This window comes from Squalius cephalus, assembly GCF_949319135.1.
Source record: "Squalius cephalus genome assembly, chromosome: 1".
NCBI classification, from domain to species: domain Eukaryota; kingdom Metazoa; phylum Chordata; class Actinopteri; order Cypriniformes; family Leuciscidae; genus Squalius; species Squalius cephalus.
Genome location: NC_137122.1, coordinates 23947123 through 23971173, shown reverse-complemented (window position 1 = coordinate 23971173; position 24051 = coordinate 23947123). Strand labels below are relative to the sequence as shown.

The 24051-nt window shown below is 37.6% G+C and overlaps 2 protein-coding genes across 2 annotated transcripts; one reads left to right on the top strand and one right to left on the bottom strand.

Moving 5' to 3' along the window:
* Positions 1–5945: 5945 nt before the first annotated feature.
* Positions 5946–10004, top strand: LOC307165213 (zinc-binding protein A33-like). Its single transcript, XM_079882614.1, has 6 exons — positions 5946–6555; positions 6697–6792; positions 8189–8416; positions 8501–8523; positions 8596–8714; positions 8893–10004. The coding sequence occupies exons 1-6, from the start codon at positions 6160–6162 to the stop codon at positions 9387–9389; spliced, it is 1359 nt and encodes a 452-aa protein (XP_079738740.1). The 5' UTR covers positions 5946–6159; the 3' UTR covers positions 9390–10004.
* A 9091-nt stretch (positions 10005–19095) lies between these two features.
* LOC307171367 (interferon-induced very large GTPase 1-like) lies at positions 19096–23796 on the bottom strand (the record flags this gene model as incomplete). Its single annotated transcript, XM_079892955.1, has 1 exon — positions 19096–23796. The coding sequence occupies one exon, from the start codon at positions 23794–23796 to the stop codon at positions 19096–19098; it is 4701 nt and encodes a 1566-aa protein (XP_079749081.1).
* Between the last annotated feature and the right edge of the window lie 255 nt (positions 23797–24051).

Below are 24051 nucleotides of genomic sequence, written 5' to 3'. Positions count from 1 at the left end.
CCCGAGATTAGACCTTCCTTAACATAATGCCGAAAACCCGAAGTCTCTAGGTGGTCTGGTTGAGGAGTAGATAGAAGTACAGGTTTGGTGCGCACAGACAGAACAGAAATCATGAGTTAACAATCGCAATTTTGTCCGGTGGAAAATTGCGCTAAAAATAATTTAAATATACCGTTGTAGAGATTAGTGTTCCTGTGAGCTAAAGGCTGATGAATCTCATTTTGGGTAGGGGGTGATTGATTTGAACTTGACTTGATTTACTTTACATCAAAGCAGAATCAGGAATAATACAATATTGTAGATATTATTACTTTTTTTTTTTCTTTTTTTCTGACACTGAGTCTTAAATTCCCCTTATTAAAACAACACACTTTTAGCTTGACTGTTCAATTTAGACCCGTTTAACGAGTACATTACCTTTAAAAAACTGAGTAGCGATCAACATCGTTTCTTAGCTGTTGCGATGCCTATTTTTACAGGGGAAAATGTCACGAAAAACAGCCATGGTCGAATATTATATCAGAATTAAATAAGTTAGGTCTATTATTTTATGAATTCATCTCATTATAATGATCGGGTGATGGTGCTAAATGCCATGATCATTGTCTTGAAAAGCTGCTTGAAGAGGAGAGTTAAAGATACTACAAAGAAATACAATACATACAAAAATAAATGTAAAAAAAATGTGTTTATTCTTGATATGAGTTTTTAATGGTTTATAATTAGTTTAATGATTATGTACTCAACAAATTAGGTTAATCATGGAAAACCATTTTTTTATTGCATTAATATGACATCAATTAAACTACAAAGGTGGCACGGAGGTATGTACGGTATAAAACTAAAGTTACTATGACTTATTTATTTCTGAAGTAAGCTACAAGTAGGATAAAAAGTGAGTGATTTTAGACAGCAACAGAGTCGTCTCCTGTGTTGGAGTCCACTAGAATACTTTAATAGCCGTTTCCCTCTAAAGTTGCGAATTTAACTTATGCGCAAAATTGAAATATCGCATAAAACATTTGTAAATAAAGCACCATTTCCATCCAGTGAGTCGAAAACAAAACCGTCACTTTCTGATAAACTGGCGCTAAATATCACCAAGAAAAGTAGGAGAAGCCACTGTATATAATAATTTTCGTATGTAAAAAATTACCTGTGCCTAAACGCGGTCCTGTTGTCTTGCTTTCGGAGGCGGATGCCTGCTGTTTGGGAATGCAGTCATGTAAAGGCCCTGATATACTTCAAGCGAAATCGTAGCAAAAATTATGTGATGTAATTTTGAACAAAATCAGGCCAAAACGAACTTCGTTTTGGGAGTTCGAAACACTTTCAGGAAAAGTTTGCTATGGCTGGTGAACACCTTTGTACTACTATTGGTCTGTGGCGATGATGTAATAGGTGGGTGTGGCTCTGAGGCTCCGCCTTCTTTGATGTAGAAATCTTCTCCAGTTAATTTCTCTTGTTCAGTCCATCGAGGTCAGACAACCGCGAGTGAAAACATGAACACACTGGAGAGATGCTTTATAGTAGAAAATGAAGTTGTAATTCTGATGAAACAACACTGACACTGTTTTTCATGGTTAATACTGTAAAGCTGCTTGATTTTAAGCAATCTATTGTATAAAGTGCTGTATAAATAAACGTGACGTGACTTTACTAGTGTCGAATTGCAGAGCTCGTGCAAACAACCACTTTGACGACAGACTTTGCTCAGACATTTCGGTCCGCTGGTTGGGCCAGTTATGCCGTCCCACCCCGCAAAGTCACCGTGACTGCGCATCAAGGAATTTATTCTGTAAATGAATTTCCAGTTTATGCACGTTTTCTTATTAGATAAAAAAAAAAATCGGACTCAATTAAGAGCTTACTTTTTTTTATGTGCAATTTTTTAATTTATTCGCATTTTGCTGTTTCCATCCAATGGGTTTTTTATGTGATGTCCCAAAATGCACATAAAAATAGGTGGATGGAAACAGCTACTGATCAAATAAATGTGTAAATAAATGTGTAACACTTAATATCAACCTAAAGTAAATGGGATTTAGTGACACTTATAGTCAAGAGAGAAATGAAATGTGGTGGTGGGGCTCATCTTATCCCTTTACCATGGTAGTCTTAAATGGAGCACTAATGTTTTTTATTACACAAAAATAAAATAAAATGTTTTTTATTACTCCAGTTGAAGGAAAAGCTTCAAAAGCATGTCTTTGCTTTTGTGTTATTTTGTTCAGAAACAAGTGGGTGGTTCAAATCTTCTCTAATTCTGTCATTAACTTTAAATTTTAGACTTGAGCACCTGAAATGTCTCTTTCCATCACTTGTATAATAATCTTGATCAGCTGAAAATATGGCCTTTTGTTTTGAGTATATTTCAGAATTGTAAACGGTTCTGTTTTAAAATGGTATTTCTGTGGTGTGAGAGAATTTGCTGTTCATGTATTTATTGTTTATTTCTAGAGTGGAATTTAAAGGTGCTGTATGTAATTCTTTGGACTGTACTAAAGCATAAAAATGCTATAATATGTTTGCAGAGATTTAGGAAACATGCTAAGTTCAAATACTTGTTTTTTCTTCTTTTTTTTCCTGAAAAACAATGATATTCTTTGAAATGTGCTTTCCTTGTCAGAATGTCTGTTTTTGTTTTAGTCCGTGTGGCCCCGCCCACTGCCGGTTTACCCAGTAGTATACCGTCACCCCGGGTAACCAGTCAATGGAAAATACATACAGCCTGAAATCAAAACCCATTCCAAAAAAAAAACAAAAAAAAACCACATCCTGCTTTATATACAAATTTTGCCTTACAACATCAAACTAATTAAAGAAAAAGGCAACAGTTCTGAAAATTAATTTAAAAAAACAGAATAACAGGGTTGGAAAATCCTCTGATTCAATACTTCGTAGAGCCACCTTTTGCTTTAATTACAGCTGATCTTTTTGGATATTTCTGTACTAGGATTGAAAAATTCCAGGAAGTTTCCAAATCTGGAAACATTCAATGGGAATGAACTGGGAATTTGCAAAATTGCAAGTTAGCCTATAACCAAAATATTATGTTATTCAGATCTCAATTCCCAAGTTGCACAGACAGCCGCTTGGAGCTGCTTGCTCCTTCATATAAATTCTTATTAAATGCAACCTCCACATCAGACAAAACACCGGTGTATCATATTGATAATTTTTACTCTGGGACTTCCCCATAATGGTTGGTCATTCTCTGTGGTTATTTTCTGCGCACCTATACGTCTATAGAGAAATCCAATTTTCACCTATATTGACAAGAGCTCTAAGCTCGCTTTTGGTCCTAGACTCTCGGGGTCGCTTCCCTGCTACATTCTGTAGCCCTAGACTACCATGGATTAACCTAATTCCATTTGACTAGTATCTCCATTTTAGAGTTTTATCAACCATCATGAATTACTCCCTCTCAGGTACCTTTTTATCATTTAATTTTTGTCTCTTACCAGTCGGAGTTTGTCACTGCAGTTCTTTTTGATGATTCCAGTGGTGTTTCTCCTGGAGCCCGCTGGTCGGCCCCTCGTCTCACGTTTACGAGGGTAGGACACAGAGTGGCTGCAGAGTGTGACAGTGAAGGGAGGGCATCCTTCATCCTTTATAGTCTTGACTCCAAGAATGTTATCTTTCCAGGCCAAGGGGAGGCCAAGGTCCTTTCTAGGGGAGGGGGACTCTCCCAGGTTGTAGATTTTCACAGTATGATAACCATCTCAGAAATTGTCACAGTTACATGTATTATTAAATGATGGTTGTTATTATTATTATCATCAGATAAAATGACAGTTAAATGAATGAAAACAGGTTTTTTTTGGTTGAACAAATGCTTTTATTATCACAAACTCGAAAACCATTTGGTTTGATTTGTTTATTAAAATATCAATAAAACTTGTCTAATCAACTAAATTCAATAATTGATAATGAATCAGATCAACTTATTTTTAACATTACTAATTTATTAAAATGTTTAAGAATAATAGAGTCCTATAAAATGTATTTTATTCAGATAACTATTTTTTTCTTTTTATGAATAAATAAATTTTTTTTATCAAAAACGATGGTAATCAAATGAACATTTTAACTTTTATTTTGGGGGGAAGTGCTGCAAAACAGATTTACTAAATTAAATCATAGACAAAAAATAGTCCTTAAATAATATTTAAATAAATTGTCATATTATTGTTGTTATTATTCTGAGAAGTGTTTTCTATTGTAGGTCTACAATAATATATTTCTTTCATAATTTATCCTATTTAAACCGAACTTTTGATGGGTTGTAGTGAAGACCTGTTCCAGAGTGTATTTGACAATGGGTTTTCTCAAATAAAATGATGAAAATGATCATTAGACGTTCTCTCAGAGCAGCTCTGGAAATGTTCATGTATTCATGTCCTCGTATTGTTTGTGAGACACTGAAAACCCCTTGAGCTTGAGTATGTAGGCTATAGCCTACACGAAGCGGCGCAGCTCGTTCCCACAGAGACACGCAGATCAAGCGAGTAGCAGTCTTTTTGTGCTTTAATATTCACAGACCATGTCGCGATTTGATTTAGTGCACAGTTCTACTTTCGATTTATTTATCCATCCATCAGTTTGCATCTTTTACGTGACATCTGCGTTAAGGTCCTTGCACAGAGTCCGAAATTAGCGTCAAAAAATGATTTTCTGCATTTTTCGTATCCGTAGCAAGCATTTTCAATGGTGTTTTGACAATTCATAGCTACCGATTGACGAATACGAAAAAAAGCATACGAAAATTTTGGACTAAATTATTTATTTATTTATTTATTTATTTTTTTTACTCAGTAACGATTATGATTTAAAATGTAGCAAAGTACAATACTTAAATCAAAACGTAGGCTACTTAAGTAAAAGTAAAATCACAGATTTTAAAAACTACTTAAAGTAGAAGTACTCAAGTAATGCGAGTAAATGTAATTCGTTACTTTCCACCTCTGAAAAACAGGACACAAGTTTAACTCGTTTGAAGTGCTTGTACTAAATGTTATACTCTCAGATATAAGAAAAAAAGCCCTACTTGATTTGGCTACCATAGACCTCAATCTGTTGATTTCTTAAGAGTTTTCTGATTTCTCTCAGTCCTAAAAGGTCCTTCAACCCCTAACTGTCGAGGCTATGGAATACGACATCGGGATGATCAAGGCTCTTGGTTACCCGTTTATCCAGGATGATGATGTCATCAATGTAAATTAGAAGGGTTTTACACTGAAGTCCTCAAAGAACAAGCTCTATTGCCCTTTGGAAAGTGCTATTTTCGCCACAACAAACAGATAAAGAAATACTATTATTAAAAAGTCAAGGACCAAGAGAACAACCAAAGTAAACACTTCAAACCAAACTCTTATTTTCAATAAAACTTCAACATCTAAACCTCTGTTAATTCTCAAGAACTTTTGTAGATGTATGATAGAATCTGGTTAGTAATAAGTGAAGCTGGTGATGCTGTTTGTGGAGTTGTTTAATCCTCCTCTGCTGAGATCTTCACAGATTTAATGTCTTCTCTTATCTTCAGTTGATTTCATCTAAGGCTTTGTACACCCTGTAGTGTGCACACTGAGCAGTGTTCATTTCATCTGGGCTAACCCATGTGGTGCCTAACATGGAAACTGAGGACAAAACTGGCTGGGCCCCAGTTAGATAGTTCAGGTCAAACCTTTTTGGGCCCCACATGGCTGTGCTGGCTGGGTTACAGACCCTTGAGAAATTCTGTGAGCTTTAAATACACTCACCAACAAATAAAGTGCAATATGTAAAACACTCACAATTAAAGTGTCTTGTGTCTTTTATTACTATTACTATTATTATCAGAACTTGAAGAAATCCTGATGTTACTGTCTGACCTGCTGAACAACATACCTAAAGATGATCAGAAACTGGTCCACCCTTCTTAAAACATTTACCAGGAAGAGACTGACTCATTGTTTAACTTTTTGTCTGTCATGCTGATGCCTTTTTAATTTCTAGACAATCAAAAAGAAATCAGCGATCAAAGAAGAACGAAGAGAAACACTTTCAAGTAGGATTTTTGAGAAGTTTGTTTCTGAACAGACTGTTGTTATTCATTTTTGAAACCATCATTCAGAAAGTGACATAAAAGTTTGGATTGCTGGAGCTCAAAGAGTAAAAATGGATTCAACAGCTGAATATGATTATCTTTGCCCTGTGTGTCGTGAAATTTTCAGGGATCCTGTTCTTCTGTCATGTAGTCACAGTTTCTGTAAAGAGTGTCTTCAACAGTTCTGGAGAATCAAGAAAACTCAGGAGTGTCCTGTCTGTAGGAGAAGATCCTCAAGAGATGAGCCTCCATGTAATCTTGTGTTAAAAAACTTGTGTGAGTCGTTCCTGAAGGAGATAAATGAGAGGCGTTCATCAGGGTCTGAGGAGATCTGCAGTTTACACAGTGAGAAACTCAAACTCTTCTGTCTGGAGGACAAACAGCCTGTGTGTTTAGTGTGCAGAGATTCACAGAAACATGTCAATCACACATTCAGACCCATCAGTGAAGTGCTTTCATCATTTAAGGTAAGAGATATGTTTCTAAAGATTAAAGCTTATCATAAATATAGAAATGTCTCAGTACCATTTTGCTCATACTATGCATTACACACACAAACATATTACAGAAATCTCTGGTGTCTCATACATTTAAACTTTAAATTCTAGGAGGAGCTCAATACAGCACTGAAGTTCTTACAAGAGAAGCTTAAACACAATGAAAACATTAAAGGAGAGTTTGAGAAAACAGTTCAACACATCAAGGTGAGGATCGATTCTACTGACATATTTTCAGATTTCATAAGAACTGTTGAATTGATTTGTCTGACATATTTACATGTTCCTTTATTGACTGGAACACATAGACATGTTGGGTAGAAATGGTAAATGCATGTATATATTTAGATAGTATATAATAATTAGTCCTATGCAATAATTAGGACTATGAAGGAGCATTTCATTGGGTTGGATACTGAACGAACCTGCTGACTGAATATGCCCAGCTTTGATTTGTCAAAACATGTATTCTGTGTATGTATTGTCATCATTATAGCTGTATTCCCTCCACAAAGAAATATAGTAGAGACCAGTTGTTTTTGCCTTTCATAACTTAAAGGGGTGGTTGATTTATGATTTCACTTTTCTAACTTTAGTTAGTGTGTAGTGTTGCTGTTTGAGCATAAACAACATCTGCAAAGTTACAACGCTCAAAGCAATGGGAGATATTTTCTTTTAAAGAAATTGCTTTTTAAGGACTACAACAAATGGCTGGTAGAGACTACATGACATTCTTCCCTGGTTATTGACATCACTAACCCTAAAATTGACATAAACTCCGCCCCCAGAACACGATTTATAGATTATCATGACAGAATATGCTAATCAATGACTAGAAGATAACTACACATAAGCTTCATAAATGAATCAACTAACCATTCAGAAATGTTGTCTACATGTTGTCACTTCTTCTTGAGTCTCTCTCTATCTTTGTCTGACTCTGGTTTGAATTTTTCAGTGCATGTCTGTGTGAGGTAAAAAGACAGGAGCTCTTGTAACTCTGCCCTCTGTGCCGGGAGCAGCAGCTCATTTGCATTTAAAGGGACAGACACAAAAACTGTGTGTTTTTGCTCACCCTCAAAAAGTGACAACTTTAACATGCTATATAAAAATATCTGTGGGGTATTTTGAGCTAAAATTTCACATACACACATCAAAGACTTATTTTACATCTTGTGAAAAGGCCATTATACCACCCCTTTAAGTAATGTTCATTTGGTGAGAGTATTTTACATTCAATTAATTTCTATCTGTTCTAAATTGTTGTACCTCATTATTAATCTTTTTTTTTCCACATAAACATTAAATGACCAATAATGTATCAAGAAAACCAGCAACCCATGATTTTCATGATTAAGTATTAATAATTTCTATCAAAACTATTTCACGACTGAATTTTTGTAAAAATATTTTTATTTGTATTATTATGTATAATATGTATTAAATATTAAATATGTATTAAATATGTATTATTATTAATTATAGAAAACAGTTACTACTTTGCTAACTATACCAAATCCACATTTCCCCTCTCAACTCTTCATGCTGCTCTAGAATAAGTTGTGTCTTTGAGATAATGAAAGTGAATGTGATGTGATTTCAGTCTCAAGCTGAGCGCACAGAGCGTCAGATTAAACAGCAGTTTGAGAAGCTTCATCGTTTTCTCAGAGATGAAGAAGAAGCTACAATCACTGCACTGAGGGAGGAAGAGGAGCAGAAGAAGCAGATGATGGAGAAGCTGGAGGAGATGGACAGACACATCTCAGATCTTTCACACACAATCAAAGACATGGAGGAGATGATGAAAGCCAATGACGTCTGCTTTCTGAAGGTCTGATTTCACATCATTGATTGATTGATTGATTGATTGATTGATTGATTGATGATTGATGATAATGGTGTGCTTGTTCTGCAGGAGTTTCCAGTCTCAATGGAAAGGTGAGTGATCTGTTGGTCTCTCTGGTTCTGATACAAAGCCACTGCAGTTCTGACTCCTGAATGTTCTTCCAGAGTCCAGATCTCACAGCCGGATCCACAGATGGCTTCTGGAGCTTTGATTCATGTGCCACGATACTTGGGCAACCTGCCGTTCAGAGTCTGGAAGAAGATGCAGGACATCGTTCAATACAGTGAGTCTGGAGAAGATCTGTTACACGCACACACTGGAAATCACACATGGGGGAGATTTACAGATATAAAGATCTCTGATGTGTTTAAACAAGGATGAGTGTTAATAATCTGTTCGGTTCACTCTTGATCATTGTATGAAGATCACAATAAAAGCAGCTGTTGATTGTGTATCATCAGCTCCTGTGATTCTGGATCCAAATACGGCTCATCCACGTCTCGTTCTGTCTGATGATCTGACCAGCGTGAGATGGAGCGAGATCTTTCAACCTCTTCCTGATAATCCAGAGAGATTTGATGAGCATTACTGTGTTCTGGGTTCAGAGGGTTTTAACTCAGGAACACACTGCTGGGATGTGGAGGTTAAAGAGAGTCGATGCTGGAGTCTTGGAGTAACTACAGCATCAAACCAGAGGAATGGATGTGTTTTCTATGACACTGATGTCTGGAGTGTGCAGTACGATCAGTATGGACTGTATGAACGGCCTGGTTTTAATGTCAAACAGTATATTGAGAAGGTTAGAGTTGACCTGGACTATGACAGAGGAACGGTGTCATTCTCTGATCCTGTAACTAACACATATCTACACACATTCACAACCACCTTCACTGACACAGTCTATCCGTTCTTTGATAGTTTTTCCCCTCTGAGGATCTTACCGTTAAATAGTCAGTAAACGCTGTAGGTCTGGATCGACCTGCTTTCATCATTTACAGTAGTGGTTCCCAACCTTTTATCCAGGAGACCTCTATTTTAACACTAGAACTCCCAAGGCGGTCATTTTGACCGTTTTTTAAATTTTACAATGTAATAACTTTGTTAAAATAAAATAAATGTGGCTGTAGGACTCTGACTTTTCCTAAATATGTGTATATTTTATTCTGACACTGTTATTTTATTAAAATCATTAAACACACAACAGTTCTGACTATTTCTACCTAGAACTACCATAACGGTCATTTTGACCGCACGCGTTATAGATATCATAAGTCCGCTACATTGCAAGTCTCGCAGAGGGACTTCATCATACGACTGGCGAGCGAACTTCACTCCGACCACATGGAATCAAAAGCCATACAACTGGAGGAACTGCAAACAAAATAAAACCAAGGAGATGTATCAAATGTCACAACGTGTGTGGGAGCTGCACGCGAAAGGCGGTGTTTACCTGTGTGGAATGTGCGTAAGCGTCAATGATGCGGTATGTTTGCGCCGTTCAAATGGGCAGTTAACCTGATTTTGTTCGTTAATATTTTTTGTTCACTGAAACGAATCGTTCTGAAGCAGTTCGTTTTCTTGTTTAGCTAATGTTCATGTTTTTTTCTTAGCCTGTTTGTGTGTGTACATTTTCACATTCATTTGAATTAAAATTGTGTGTCCTGTTTATCATTACCTATCATTGTAGATCCATTTATTTTTAGATTTTGTATTGATTATTGAACTTATTTACAAACAGGGCTGTACTAACTGTATGAAGCTTTGACGTTTCCTAACTTTTGTGCATGTCTATATTCACGTGGTGAGTGCGGTGAAAAAAAAAATATATTTTGATGCAAAATGTTCCTCAAATAGAGGCAGCACCTGTCGGGGCAATCTTTCTTTTGTGCTTGTTTTAAGGGCTATGACGACAGGAATTAAAAGCTTCATTGGAAAAGAGAAGGTTAACATGTACAATAGATATTACATGACGAAAATGACGTTCAGTACGGCCATATGAACTTCAAAGTATGAACGGTCAGAATGACCGCTATGGTCGTTCTAGTAGTTATGGAATTCCGGTAGTTCTAGTGTTAAAGGGGTCATGACATGTTTTTTTCTTTTCTTTTATTATGTTCCCTTAGGTGCAATTATAGTATTACTATAGTTTTTTTGACAAAAAAACGTTTAAAATTGAGTGATTTATGACCTTTTCCCACCCTGTTTCTCATCCTCTGATTCAAACAGTCTGTTTTGGGGGGTGTTTCCCCTTTAAGAGTTCAGTGTTAACGCCCACTGTTATGATGGCTAACGTCAGTGCCTATGCATCAATTGTTAACGCCCCCTTGTCAAAATGTGCGGATTTTGCGGAGCTGTGTTTACCGTTACCATAGTAACGGGTGATGCGTGCGAGGCGATGGCGATTGCAATGATGTTTGAGTCAGAATCAGAGGAAATGAACCATCAACACAACTAAGAATGCATCAGCCCGTCCACATAGAAAGTGTGAAACTATTTTGTCAGTTTGACAGCCTACATATTTTAATAGCCTACGGGGCATGAACACGACGGTCATGAAAACAATAAGTAGGCTAAACTAAGTAAAAACACGGTGATTATTCATAATGAATTAAACCGCAATTAACGTTTTAAAAAAGTTTTAAGTTTTAAATAGCCTACATTACTTACAGTTTGCGTCGTCGTTGTTGAGCCCAGAATAGTCCACACGGCCTTATCTTATACAAAGGTTTTCTGGCAAAGCCAGCATCATACTGCGATTGTTCTCAACTGTCACTCATCCTTGAAATGTGGACAACACGCGCTTAAATTAACACTGCCGTGACTGGTACGTCCGCAAAAAATAAACTGCATCCATCTTCCCCTGACGCCTGGCTCTTTCAGCAGCGTATATTATTCAAACATGTTGTTTGTCCACAGCCAGGAACAGCACATCTGCGTGACGTCGCAATCTTCTTTGTAAACAGACCCACTCGCTGCACGTCGACTGAACACATGTGAAGCGCGTGACAGATGCGATGATGAAATGAGGCGTAGTTATCTTGCGCTTGAAGCGTAGTTGTCTATGCTGGAGGCGGTCATATGCAAACGACTGCTACGTCACTTCGTACCGTGACGTCACTTAATACCATGGATCCAGAACGAGCTGTATTTAGAGCTTGATTAAATAAATGATTCGTTTATAATGGGGAAGACGTCTTAAGCTATGAAACTTGCAGGACGTTTTAATGGTACAAAGACCTCTTATATACCAAAAGATCAAGGCAAATTTGGTTTCTCATGTCATGACCCCTTTAACATTCACAATCTTTAACGACCCCCCATCCCCATCTCCATCAAACACACTAGCAGACACATTTCATTTAGTAACTCATTCAGTTAAGTTTTAAATAGATGCAACAACAAATGAAGACAATTAGCAACAATAGCACTATACATGAGGATATATACTGTATTTTTCTTTCCAACAACAGGTTCCAGTTTTTTCTAAAACTGATGAACAAATAACACATGCAAATTATAATCTCAACTATCAATTAATCAGAGAAATAGCCTAATGTTATACCTTAAAAATGTGTAAATACAACATGCAACAGTTCACAAGGGCAGATTTTTATTTGCAACAGCAGGCTCTACTTTTATTTTAAATTGATAAAAATACAACAGGAGCAACTAAAATCTATTAATTAAAAAAAATCTGATAATTCATGTATTATTGTATGTATTTTTACCCCAAACACTTGTAAAACACTAAATTAAATTGACTGAATTAAACCCTTATTTAATTGCGAAAGGCTATTTAATGGGAGCTCTGGGCCTGCATTTCTTGGACGAGAGATTGGATATCAGTAGGGATGGCTGACGGGAAAGTGACGTTCTGAAGCTTTTCGAGAACCCGAAGCGCAAATGTTTCGAAACACTGATCCGAAGCGTGATTCAAAACACCCATGTCACGTGACTATGGCCAAACGAAGCCTCGAGGTGTTTCACTAAGGCCCTGTCCCAAATGGCACACTTCATGTGCACTTTCGGTCTTGTGGACTTACAATGGCTGCCGCGTGCAAGTGTCCGTTAAGTCCGTGAGACCGCAGTGTGTCCCATTTCTCATTTTTAGATCTCAGAAGGGTGCTCGCGAGCGCCCCCATGTGGTCGATTTGCGCCCTTGATGTGCACTTTTGCCGAGCCCGTGCTGCGTTCCAGTCCACTTTTAGACACGCACTTGCGAACTTCCCTAAGCACTTCCCCTCGGGGGAATCCCTGCCGCCATTTTGAAGTGCATTCGACTTTGTGAAGTGGACGAGGGAAGTTTATATGGACAGACCCTCGTTCCCTCGATTTTGACCGAGGGAGCGAGTCTACTTCAAATGTACACTTCAGGCACCTATATGTCCCCTAATGCAGTACGATTGTGACGTCACCACAGATCTCGTCTATAATCACCACCACAACAGACAACTCTATGATATATTAATTATAATTGTTTTTATTTAAAACAACCCAAACACACATATAAACATTTAGATGCTGCATTAAACAAATTCTTAAAGGAAAAAAAATGTAAATAATAAATCAACTCCATAGCTGATTCGAAGTGATCAAGGGCTTAGGGCGTTCCAGTTCAGCCCATTGCAGTTTCCGCCAGTAGTGGGCACTCGTGCAATGTAAGCAATGACGTACATCCGAGTGAACGAGACGGAGGGAAGTTAGCGAGTGAAGGGCATGACAATTTTGGACTGGAACGAAGCACAGCGCTGATGCGGACTCCGCAGAAGACTTCTTCCCGACAGTCAAAGCGGCATTACGTCACGAAAGTGCGGACTCAGAGGAAGACCGCGAGTGCTTAGGGTTCCATTTGGGACAGGGCCTAAATGTTTCATCAGGTGTGGTCCGCCGAATCAGCGTTTGATTGACAGGGTCGGGAACAGACCACACAATCGCACATCTGTAGAGTATACATAGTGACACATTAATAGATGCATAGATATGCATAAATATATATAGACAGATAGATTAATAGATAGATACATATATAGATAGATAGATAGATAGATAGATTGTTGATTGTTTTAAATATAATTATTTGTATTTCCTTGCTAAAAAATATCTTTGCATGCCAGCAACAAGTGTCCCTTGTGAGAGGATTTTTTCAAAGGCTGGAGAAATTACCTGTAAAAAAAGAAGTAGGCTAAGTTCTTCCACAGCAGAGAAATTAATATTTTTGAATAAAAATCTATAGAAAAGTGAGACATTGTGGCTTGATTTATTTTATTAATATTCATTTTTCATGACCAAAATAACATTATGCACAGTGAGGAGCTTACAGGTTACAAGCTTCACATATTATAAAAATACACTAATAAAAAACAACACATTTTTTTAATGGCTCGTTGTCAAGGTTGTTTCAGATCAACACCTGCAAGTGACCACTAGGTGTCACCGTTGAAACGGGTGTCGGATTGTTTTGAAGCCTCAATATGGCACATTTGCTTCAACTGTTTCATTGTTTCACAAAGCCTCGATCTGCCTACCACTAGATATCAGGCATGATTTTCGTGACAGCCAGACGAAAATCATTGTGCACGTCTAGCTTGTTGCGTGCCTTCGTTTTGATGGTTACTAGAGAGCTAAAAGCAGTCTCTGAGAGATAGGGCCTATGTTGTGGTGAATGGCAGGATGAGTCTGGTTGTGGCATGGTTTGCAAGCTTAGGCGCAAAGTCGGGTTCTTTCACCAGCCAGAACTGTTTGTAGCTATGTTCGGTAAAGAATCTCCTCAAAAAAGAATTTGACTCAACATCCAAGAGCTCGTCCTCTGTTTCTAAATACTCCACGTCCTCCTCCTTTGCACTAAATTAATTCATTACCCGTGCGCAAGGCCGCATTAATGCACAGGCTTACCTGGGCTGAAGCCCAAGGGCCTCCCAAGTTCAGGTTCATGATGAGCTGAAAAGGTTTTCTGTCAATCACTCTAATCGCATGTTACATGTCTGCTGATTGAGTGACCCACGTGGCCCCATAAGCCCCGTTCACACAGCCAGCGATTTTGTCACTGTATGTCACTAGTGTCTATACAGTGAAGTCGCTTGTGGACGTTGGTAGTGCTGTCGCTCTAATGTTATTGGTAGACTGCTCGTCTGGCCACATCTATACAAAACACCATCACAAGTGATACAACTATATTATTTTAATTTGACCAGGAATTAGGCTCAAAAGAAACAGTATTCTGTTCGAAGAGTGTTTTTATATTACCACACAGCAGTGTTCAGTGGATTAATTAATTTACTAGATTAACGATCGATCAATCTACAAATTAAACTCACTCATACTGTCATAAATTATGAATATGTCATCCGAATTTGACAAATAATCAATTCTCGTCCCTAATAGTCAACATAATGCAGGGGAAACTGTAAAATAAACTGCAGCAGTCCTAAACTTGCATCATAAAACTACAACACTCAAACTATAAATGTATGAATTAAACTCACTGAGACTGTCGACAGTTTCTTTTCCATGCATCATTTTATTATATCCATGTTTGTGGTTAGTTACAGTCAAATTAAAACGGTGAAATCGCCCTCAAACTTTTCTGTCTTGCCTGCATAATATAAAAAATCATTTAAATGTACCATTTTTGAGATTAGTGTTCCTGTGAGCTAAAGGCTGATGAATCTCATTTTGTGTAGGGGTGTTTGATTTGAACTCCTATAGAATTGACTTGATTTCCTTTACATCAAAGCAGAATCAGGAATAATACAATATTGTAGTTGTTTTTACACATTAATTTTTTTCTGACACTGAGCCTTTTTCCCTTTATTAAAACAACACACTTTTAGCTTGACTGTTCAATTTAGGCCCGTTTAGCGAGTACATTACATGAGAAACAGCCATGGTCGAATATTATATCAGAATTAAATAAGAAAGAAGTTAGGTCTGTTCTTTGATGAATTCATCTCATTATAATGATCGTGTGATGGTGCTAAACGCCATGATCATTGTCTTAAAAAGCTGCTTGAAGAGGAGAGTTAAAGATACTACAAAGAAATACAATGCATACAAAATAAATGCAAAAATGTACACTGATGTGTTTATTCTTGATGAGTTTTTAATGGTTTATAATTAGTTTAATGATTATGTACTCAAATTAGGTTAATCATGGAAAACCATATTTTTATTGCATTAATATGACATCAATTAAACTACAAAGGTGGCACGGAGGTATGTACAGTATAAATCCAAACTAAAGTTACTATGACTTATTTATTTCTGAAGTAAGCTACAAGTAGGATAAAAAGTGAGTGATTTTAGACACAGCAACAGAGTCGTCTCCTGTGTTGGAGTCCACTAGAATACTTTAATAGCCGTTTCCAACTAAAGTTGCGAATTTAACTTGTGCGCAAAATTGAAATATCGCATAAAACATTTGTAAATAAAGCACCATTTCCATCCAGTGAGTCGAAGAAAACAAAACCGTCACTTTCTGATAAACTGGCGCTAAATATCACCAAGAAAAGTAGGAGAAGCCACTGTATATAATAATTTTCGTATGTAATAAATTACCTGTGCCTAAACGCGGTTGTGTTATCTTGCTTTCGGAGGCGGATGCCTGCTGTTTGGGAAAGCAGTCATGTAAAGGCCCTGATATACTTCAAGTGAAATCGTAGCGAAAATTATGTGACGTAATTTCGAACAAAAGCAGGCCAAAACGAACTTCATTTGGCGTTCGGTTTGGGAGTTCGAAACACTTTCAGGAAAAGTTTGCTATGGCTGGTGAACACCTTTGTACTACTATTGGTCTGTGGTGATGATGTAATATGTGGGTGTGGCTCTGAGGCTCCGCCTTCTTTGATGTAGAAATCTTCTCCAGTTAATTTCTCTTGTTCAGTCCATCGAGGTCAGACAACCGCGTGAAAACATGAACACACTGGAGAGATGCTTTATAGTAGAAAATGAAGTTGTAATTCTGATGAAACAACACTGACACTGTTTTTCATGGTTAATACTGTAAAGCTGCTTGATTTTAAGCAATCTATAAAGTGCTGTATAAATAAACGTGGCGTGACTTTACTAGAGTGTCGAATTGCAGAGCTCGTGCAAACAACCACTTTGACGACAGACTTTGCTCAGACATTTCGGTCCGCTGGTTGGGTCAGTTATGCCGTCCCACCCCGCAAAGTCACCGTGACTGCGCATCAAGGAATTTATTCTGTAAATGAATTTCCATCGTAGTTTATGCACATGTTTTCTTATCAGATAAAAAAAATTATCTGACTCAATTAAAAGCATACTGTTTTTTTATGTGCATTTTTAGAATTTATGCGCATCTTGCTGTTTCCATCCAGCAGGTTTTTTATGCGATGTCCCAAAATGCATATTAAAATAGGTGGATGGAAACAGCAAGATGCGCATAAATTCTTAAAATGCACACACACAAAAATGCCACCCAAAACCCCCATTGGTAATGAGCCTGCAGTTTTCACTTCCTTTATCAGTTTCTTTATTTGTAAAATTTATAATAGGTGAATATTTGAGATGAGTATTTGTTTCTGATGCTGCAAATGTGTAAATAAATATGTGAAATTTAATACCAGTCTAAAGTAAATGGGATTAAGTGACACCTATAGTCAAGAGAGAAATTGAATGTGGTGGTGGGGTTCATCTTATCCCTTTACCATGGTAGTCTCAAATGAAGCACTAATGTTTTTTATTGCACAGAAATATTTACTGTTTTCCAGTTGAAGGAAATGCTTCAAAAGCATGTCTCTGCTTTTGTGTTATTTTGTTCAGAAGCAAGTGGACAGTTAAAATATTCTCTAATACTGTCATTAACCTTAAATTTGAGACTTAAGTGTATTCACACAGAACTGAAACACCAGAACTGTCTCTTTCCATCGCGTGTAAAATAATGTCTCGAACAGCTATTAAATTGACTATATTTCAGAATTGTAAACGATTGTTTTAAAATGAACTTTCTTTGATATTTCTGTGGTGTGAGAAAATTTGCTGTTCATATATTCATTGTTATTTCTAGAGTGGAATTTGAAGGTGCTGTATGTAAGTTTTTGGATTGTACTAAAGCATAAAAATATATGTTTGCAGAGATTTAGGAAACATGCTAAGGTCAAACACTTGGGGTTTTTTTCTGAAAAACAATGTTATTCTACTTTGAAATGTGCTTTCCTTGTCAGAATGTCTGTTTTTGTTTTAGTCCATGTGGCCCCTTCCCACTGCCAGTTTACCCAATAATATTTCGTCACCTTGGGATGCCAGTTGGTGGAAAGTGTATTGCAAACGAACTGGGTCAAAGATCATAGATTCTACCCAACCTAAAATGTCTCGCCATCCATATAAAAAATCTCTGACTAGAGGCATGTTAAAACCAGGATAAATTAACTCATCAACTTGCAGTGTAAGGCTCTGACTTCCATTGTCAATTGCTCTAGTTCCTGTTGCGTGTTCAATCTGGCAACCCGCATGAGCATCAAGTCTGAGGAGGAGGGGGCGGGAGAGACGGCTCTCTACAATATTTTGAATTTGGTACCCATTTCAACCGCCATGTCAATATTACCAAAGACTTTCAGATATACAGAGCCAATAGAAAATCATCATACCCCTTTAAAATAGTTATTTTATTTTTCATACAGCCTGAAATCAAAACCTATTCCAAAAAAAAAAAAAAAAAAAACTTTCCAGCTTTATACACAAATTTTGCCTTCATCAACAGTTCTGAAAATTTATTGAAATAAATAAAATAAAAAAAAACTGAAAAACTAGAATAACAGGTTTGGAAAAGTCATCAGTCCCCTGATTTAATGCTTTGTAGAGCCACCTTTTGCTTTAATTACAGCCATTAATCTTTTGGGATATTTTTGTAATTGGGTTGCAAAATTCTGGAGGAATCCAGTCAGGAATCTTTTAATAGGAATAAACTGGAAATTTTCAAAATTGCAGGTTAGCCTACAACTGGGAACCTAAATCTAGTTGGAAAAAAATATCGTTCAGCATATTCTTGGTTAAAACAATCAGATATAATGAATTTTAAGTTGAATTTCTTCCCTGCACATTCCTCAATCACATGCGCACAGCACCACTATTACTGCAGGGCTATTGAGGCCACACCCCCTGCATACACTGTGCTTTCCTCCATTACATGCACAGATAATGTCAAAATGTCCATCTTGGCGAGTATTCACATAAATTACAAATGTATGTTTAAAACTGGTGCTGCATGTGTTTAAGCTACTGTGTAAAAACAAATACACTGACAGAGCAAAAATTTAGGTGAGATAATAAAAAAACAACTTAAAACTTAAAATAAAACTCTGTATAAATGACCCTTCCCCCCACACAAACACATTCCCCTCTGAAATATTAATAAAACAAATCTCCCATAAGTCAACTAAGGGTGGGAATTTGATCATAATCAAGGTAAGCACATTGCATATAGATGACCTATTTCTAAACAGGATTGATAATGGGATTTCAATTGATTCATAGTAGGCTATTTCAAATGGATCATATACCCTACACACAATTTCTGTATTTTACAGTCATGTACTTCCGCAAATAACTATAAAGCAATTGCAGTAGCTTGGTGCAGACTTGGGTCCAACAGTGTTAGGTTCTGTGAATAAATAGCCTCAAATTAATTGTATTATTTATCTGCTCTATTAAAAGCCTTCATCCAAACTCTCAATTGCATCCTGTTTTGTGTATGTTCTCCATTCATCTGGAATGTTTCCACTTCCCACAAATGTTTTATTGTAGTAATTTTCGAGGTCTCTCTGGAATCGGCACACAAACCACTTCCAGTAAGGCAGCTGAGAGAGGTCAGGGGTGATGCTCCAGTCTGCATAAACTCCTCCTGCTCTTCTGTATTGTTTATGTGAAACCCACACATTTGATGCATTAAATCTGTTATTACTTGCCACCAAAGTTGTGCAAAAATCAGCACAGAGATGCACATTAAAGAAATGGCAGCCTTTGAGACCTGTCACTCTGTGGAAAGGAACACTGTGATCTCCAGGATGGTTTTCTATGCTGTTGGTGCAGACGGCTCCACAGAACGGACACTGAACCCAACAGCACTGACAGAGGTGATCAATCAGAAGCTCATCTGGTCTGAACCTACAGTCTATATTTTTGTCAAGTGTATCTGTGTTGAATTCTTTGTTGATATCAGATATTGTAACAGAAAGTTCTTTTCTTATCACATCTTCTAGTAGGTTGAAATCATCAACATCATCATGATTTACTCCACTGAGGTCTTTTTCAGAGAAGATCAGCACATCTGAGAGCTGCTGTGTGAAACTTTTCAACCACAAACCAACATCTCCTCTGTACTCTTGAACATGCTGAGTAGATTCATGTGCTGCTTTCATGATCTTCTGCTGTAGGAGTTCAATGTTCTCCTTCATCTTGGGTAAAACACTGACAGTGAACTTATCAGTGATGTACCGACTGACTTCATCTCTGATGAAACTCTTGAAGTGATCTCTGGGATTATGAATGTAGTTCATGTATTTGACAAAATCCTCCTCTTCTGCCAGTGTCTTCATGGTGTGTTTCTCCAGGTTTGATTTGTTTCCTTTCAATGATTCACAGTTTGATCTCATTTCACCAGCCAAACCTCTGGCAGTCTTCTTGTAGACACTCTGCTCAATGGGCTCTTTAAGTTTCTGACAGATGATCTCACCAAAAATGGCAGCTGATGTTGCTCCATGGCAATATTTCTGGAAAATATTATAGTTCTCTTCTCTCTTCTTCTCAACATATATTACAGGACTATTGGCATCCCTGAACATTTTGTGTTGGTCAGTGATCATCTTGTTTGCTCTCTTACAGATGGAAAGAACCAAATCACTGAAGAATTCATTCTTGAACACATACTGACCTGGTCCTTCCTGATGTTCTGTTACTCTTCTCTTGATATAACCTATGAGCTGCTGAATGCAGCTCTTGTTGTAGCCCATCTTTGGAATGTTATATGACTGAATAATTTTTTCTGTTTGCTGATCAACATCTGTGACAAATGTTTTCACTTGGGTGTCATCTTCTTTAGGTAGAGCATAACCAAACATGTCGTTTGCTACTCTGTAGAAAGTTCCTGTAAATCCACTGGTTTTCTTTAACTGTATATAGTCTCCATAGCTGGAAGCAGAGAAGATGTCCCTACACTCATTGCTCTCCATCCTGTGGTCTACAGAAACACTTTTATAGGTGTCACTGAGAATCTCTCTCACATCTCTCATTATGTCAATGTCTTTGACTGGAGGAGTGTCTGAGATGATCTTATTCACACACTTTTTCCAAAACAAATCAAACTCGCTCTTCAGTGTTTCTTCATCATTTGCTTTATCTTTTAGTTTTAAGGCAAGTTCTTTGCTCTTTTCAAAGAGAAAGTTTTCATGATGTTTCCTCTGATCATCAATCTTTTTCTTCAGGTCTCGCTGCTGAAGAATCCCATTTAATTTATTTTTTGTTTCTCTCACAATATTTTCCTCAAGGTCCTTGATTTTTATTTCAAATGATGTTTTCCACTGAATCAGTATATCTTTATCTTTGTCTTTCTCAAAGAATTCAGACACTGATTTTTCAACTTCTTCACTTGTCTTCTTCAGTTCTTTTTGAAGATCAGTTTCCTCAAGCTCATGAATTGCTTCATTTTCTATTTGGTTGAGTAGTTTGTTCTCAGTTTCCATCATGGAACTGCGCAGACTCCAGGTCCATTTGCTGTATTCGGTCTCCAGTTTTCTGTAGGCTGCAATTTCCAGAGAATTTCTAAAGCTGAAGACAAATCGTTCATTCAATAAAGCCTCCCAGAGATCTTTAATATGAGTTTTTAGATGTGTCAGAATCATTCCATTTGATTTTGCAGTATTTGAAAGAATATATTCTTTTAGCTCTTGAATGTTCTCGCAGTAGTCTGGGTTTGGTGGTGCCATGGGTGGGCTTCCTTCCCAGAGCTGAGCAAAATACTTCACATCATTCTGAACATCAAATCTAATGACATCACTGAAACATTCTGCGTCACAGACTTCATCTTTAGCAGCGAGTTTTGTCATCTCATCCAGTGTCTTCTGCAGTCGTCTCCTTCCCTCCATGTTTTTCTCTCCAGCTGTGACGTCTGAAACATTCTGATGCACAAACATGCAGCTGGGTTTTAGTCCGACTTTCTTCATCCTCATAAAGGCCTGAACAACAATCTGAAGAATGTCCTGCATCTCAACTGGGTTTTCTCCAAATATATTGATCAAGGTCAGATTTCCAAGACCAACAACAAATGTGGCCAGTTCATTGTCATGATGTCTTGTTGATCTTCCAGCCAGTTCTAGAGCACGAAGACCTTCAGTATCAACAACCAGAATATAGTCAAAGTTCATCTGTGTTTTCATCTCGTCTGAGACTTTGACCAGCTGCATGAAAGCTCCTCTGGTGCACCTGCCAGCACTGACGGCAAACTGGAGTCCAAACATGGCATTCAGCATGGTGGATTTCCCAGAGCTCTGAATCCCTAAAACTGACAGCACAAAGACTCTCTGGTCTCCCAGTTTCTGGATGAGTTCATCTATAACAGCAGAGATCCAGACCAGAGGAACATGAGCAGCATCTCCATCCATCAGCTCCAGTGGGAATCCAGAGATCATCATCTCTGCTGCAAGACTCGGGAGAGAAGAGAAGTGAAACTGCAGATCTTTCTTGTTCTTCCTCACAGATGAACATGATTCATAGATCTGACCGATCTCCCTCATGATGTGCTCCAGACCAAAGGCTGCAGCTTGAAGTTCCTCAGATATTCTCTCAAGTTCTGTTTGTTCAGCTTTCAGTTTTTCAGATTTAGCGTGATCCTCTTTCAGTTTTACAACTGCTGACCACTTTTCATCATAATTCTGATGTAGCTCAGAAAGGTCAGCTGATGTATATTCATCCAGGAGGATTCCCAGCCATTTAAGGAAAAACAACTTATTTGCAGTATGTGAGTGATTTTTAATAAAGAGCTTCATGAACTCACTGATATCAGATTCATGCTGCAGTTCACGGATTTTCTTCAATTCCGTTTGTTTTATACTGATGTCCATTTCTTTCTCATCTGCTTGAGGTCGATGTAGTTCTTTGTTCTTCTGACTCCACTGATGCCACAGTTTCCCCTGATGAGGCAGAAATGATTCTTTGATTTCTGTCAGATCTTTATCCTCCAGTAAACTCATCATCTGCTGTGTTGCTTCTCTTCCTCTCCTGCAGTCATCATCATCTTCCTCATCTACTCTGATGTCTGAGTGTTTGGACAGATCTTCAAGTCTGAAAGTGGAAGATGATTTTGTGAGACAATCATTTATAGCTCTTCTGAGTTCTTCAGATACATCTGACTGATTTCTGTCCTTCAGACCAATTTTGAATTTCCCTTTCTTCTTCTCAGTCACAGCAGATTCATCCTCAGTAAAAAGACAAATGAGTGGCTTTCTGTCCTTGTACAGGTTTTGGATCTTTGCTGCATGTCTGGCATTCCTGTGAAGTTGTGTTAGAAGAACAACATTGACGGAGGCCATTTCAGTGAGGATCTCCAGCTGTTTCTCATGGTCTCCTGCATCACCGTGTAAATTACAGAACGCAACACAGTCAGTGAATCTGTCTGTTTTTTTCCCAGAGGGGCAGAACCAGGTGATCTCCACCACTCCATCCATCAGGACTCTGGTTCTGCTGCTGCCCGGGCAGTTTCTGTGGAAGAACATGTTGTGTTTCTCATTGATCAGACTGTTCATCAGATGAGACTTGGATGAAGACACAGAGCCAAACCTGAAAAAAGACACCATTGGAGTTTTTGCCTTGTAAATCGGCTGGATTTGACTGATGATTTCATTTTTGGTGTTTCTCATCTTCCAGCTCTTGTTGATTTGTTTGAATGTCCAGAAAGGAAATTTAATCTGTTGTGTGAATGGATCAGGAACAAGCAGAGGGAGAGCGTACTGACACTGGGACAGTTTAGTTACCATCAACTGCTTCAGGAAACCATCAGCACAATGAAACACAGCCATCTGAACATCCATTGGGTGGATTCGCTCAGATTGACTTGTTTGTTCATTAGGCAAAAACATGTCATCAAAAATATCACCCTCATCCTCATTTGAGTCATTGCCTCTTTGTTGTGTGTGATCCTGTTCATTGTTCTCTTTAACATTAATGTATCTTGCTCTGTAGTCCATCATCAGTAGTTTTTGTATGAAAGTCTGAATCAGCTCCTCCTCGGCACACGACTCATGGGACTGCAATGAATGTTCAGTTATCTGAAGAACATCTGCAGCATTCAGATTATGGTCATGATTTTCTTCAAGATGAAGTCTGTGAAAGATATGCTGTACTTGTTTCAGTCTCATTCCTTCTGTTCCAAGCTCAACTTTTTTTGCCTGTAAAAGAAAGATTTTAAACAGTTTAGTGATGACAATTGCTACATTCACATAGTGAAATTTTGAGATTGACAATTTACTAAAATGAATGGCTTTCAAATCCCTCCCTGGATAGTTAAACTTAGTGACAGGTAAGATTAGAAAATATTACATTTAAATACTATAACATGTTTTACACCCCTCAGTGTTCATACTACAGAATGTTAAAATAACACTGAAGCAGTG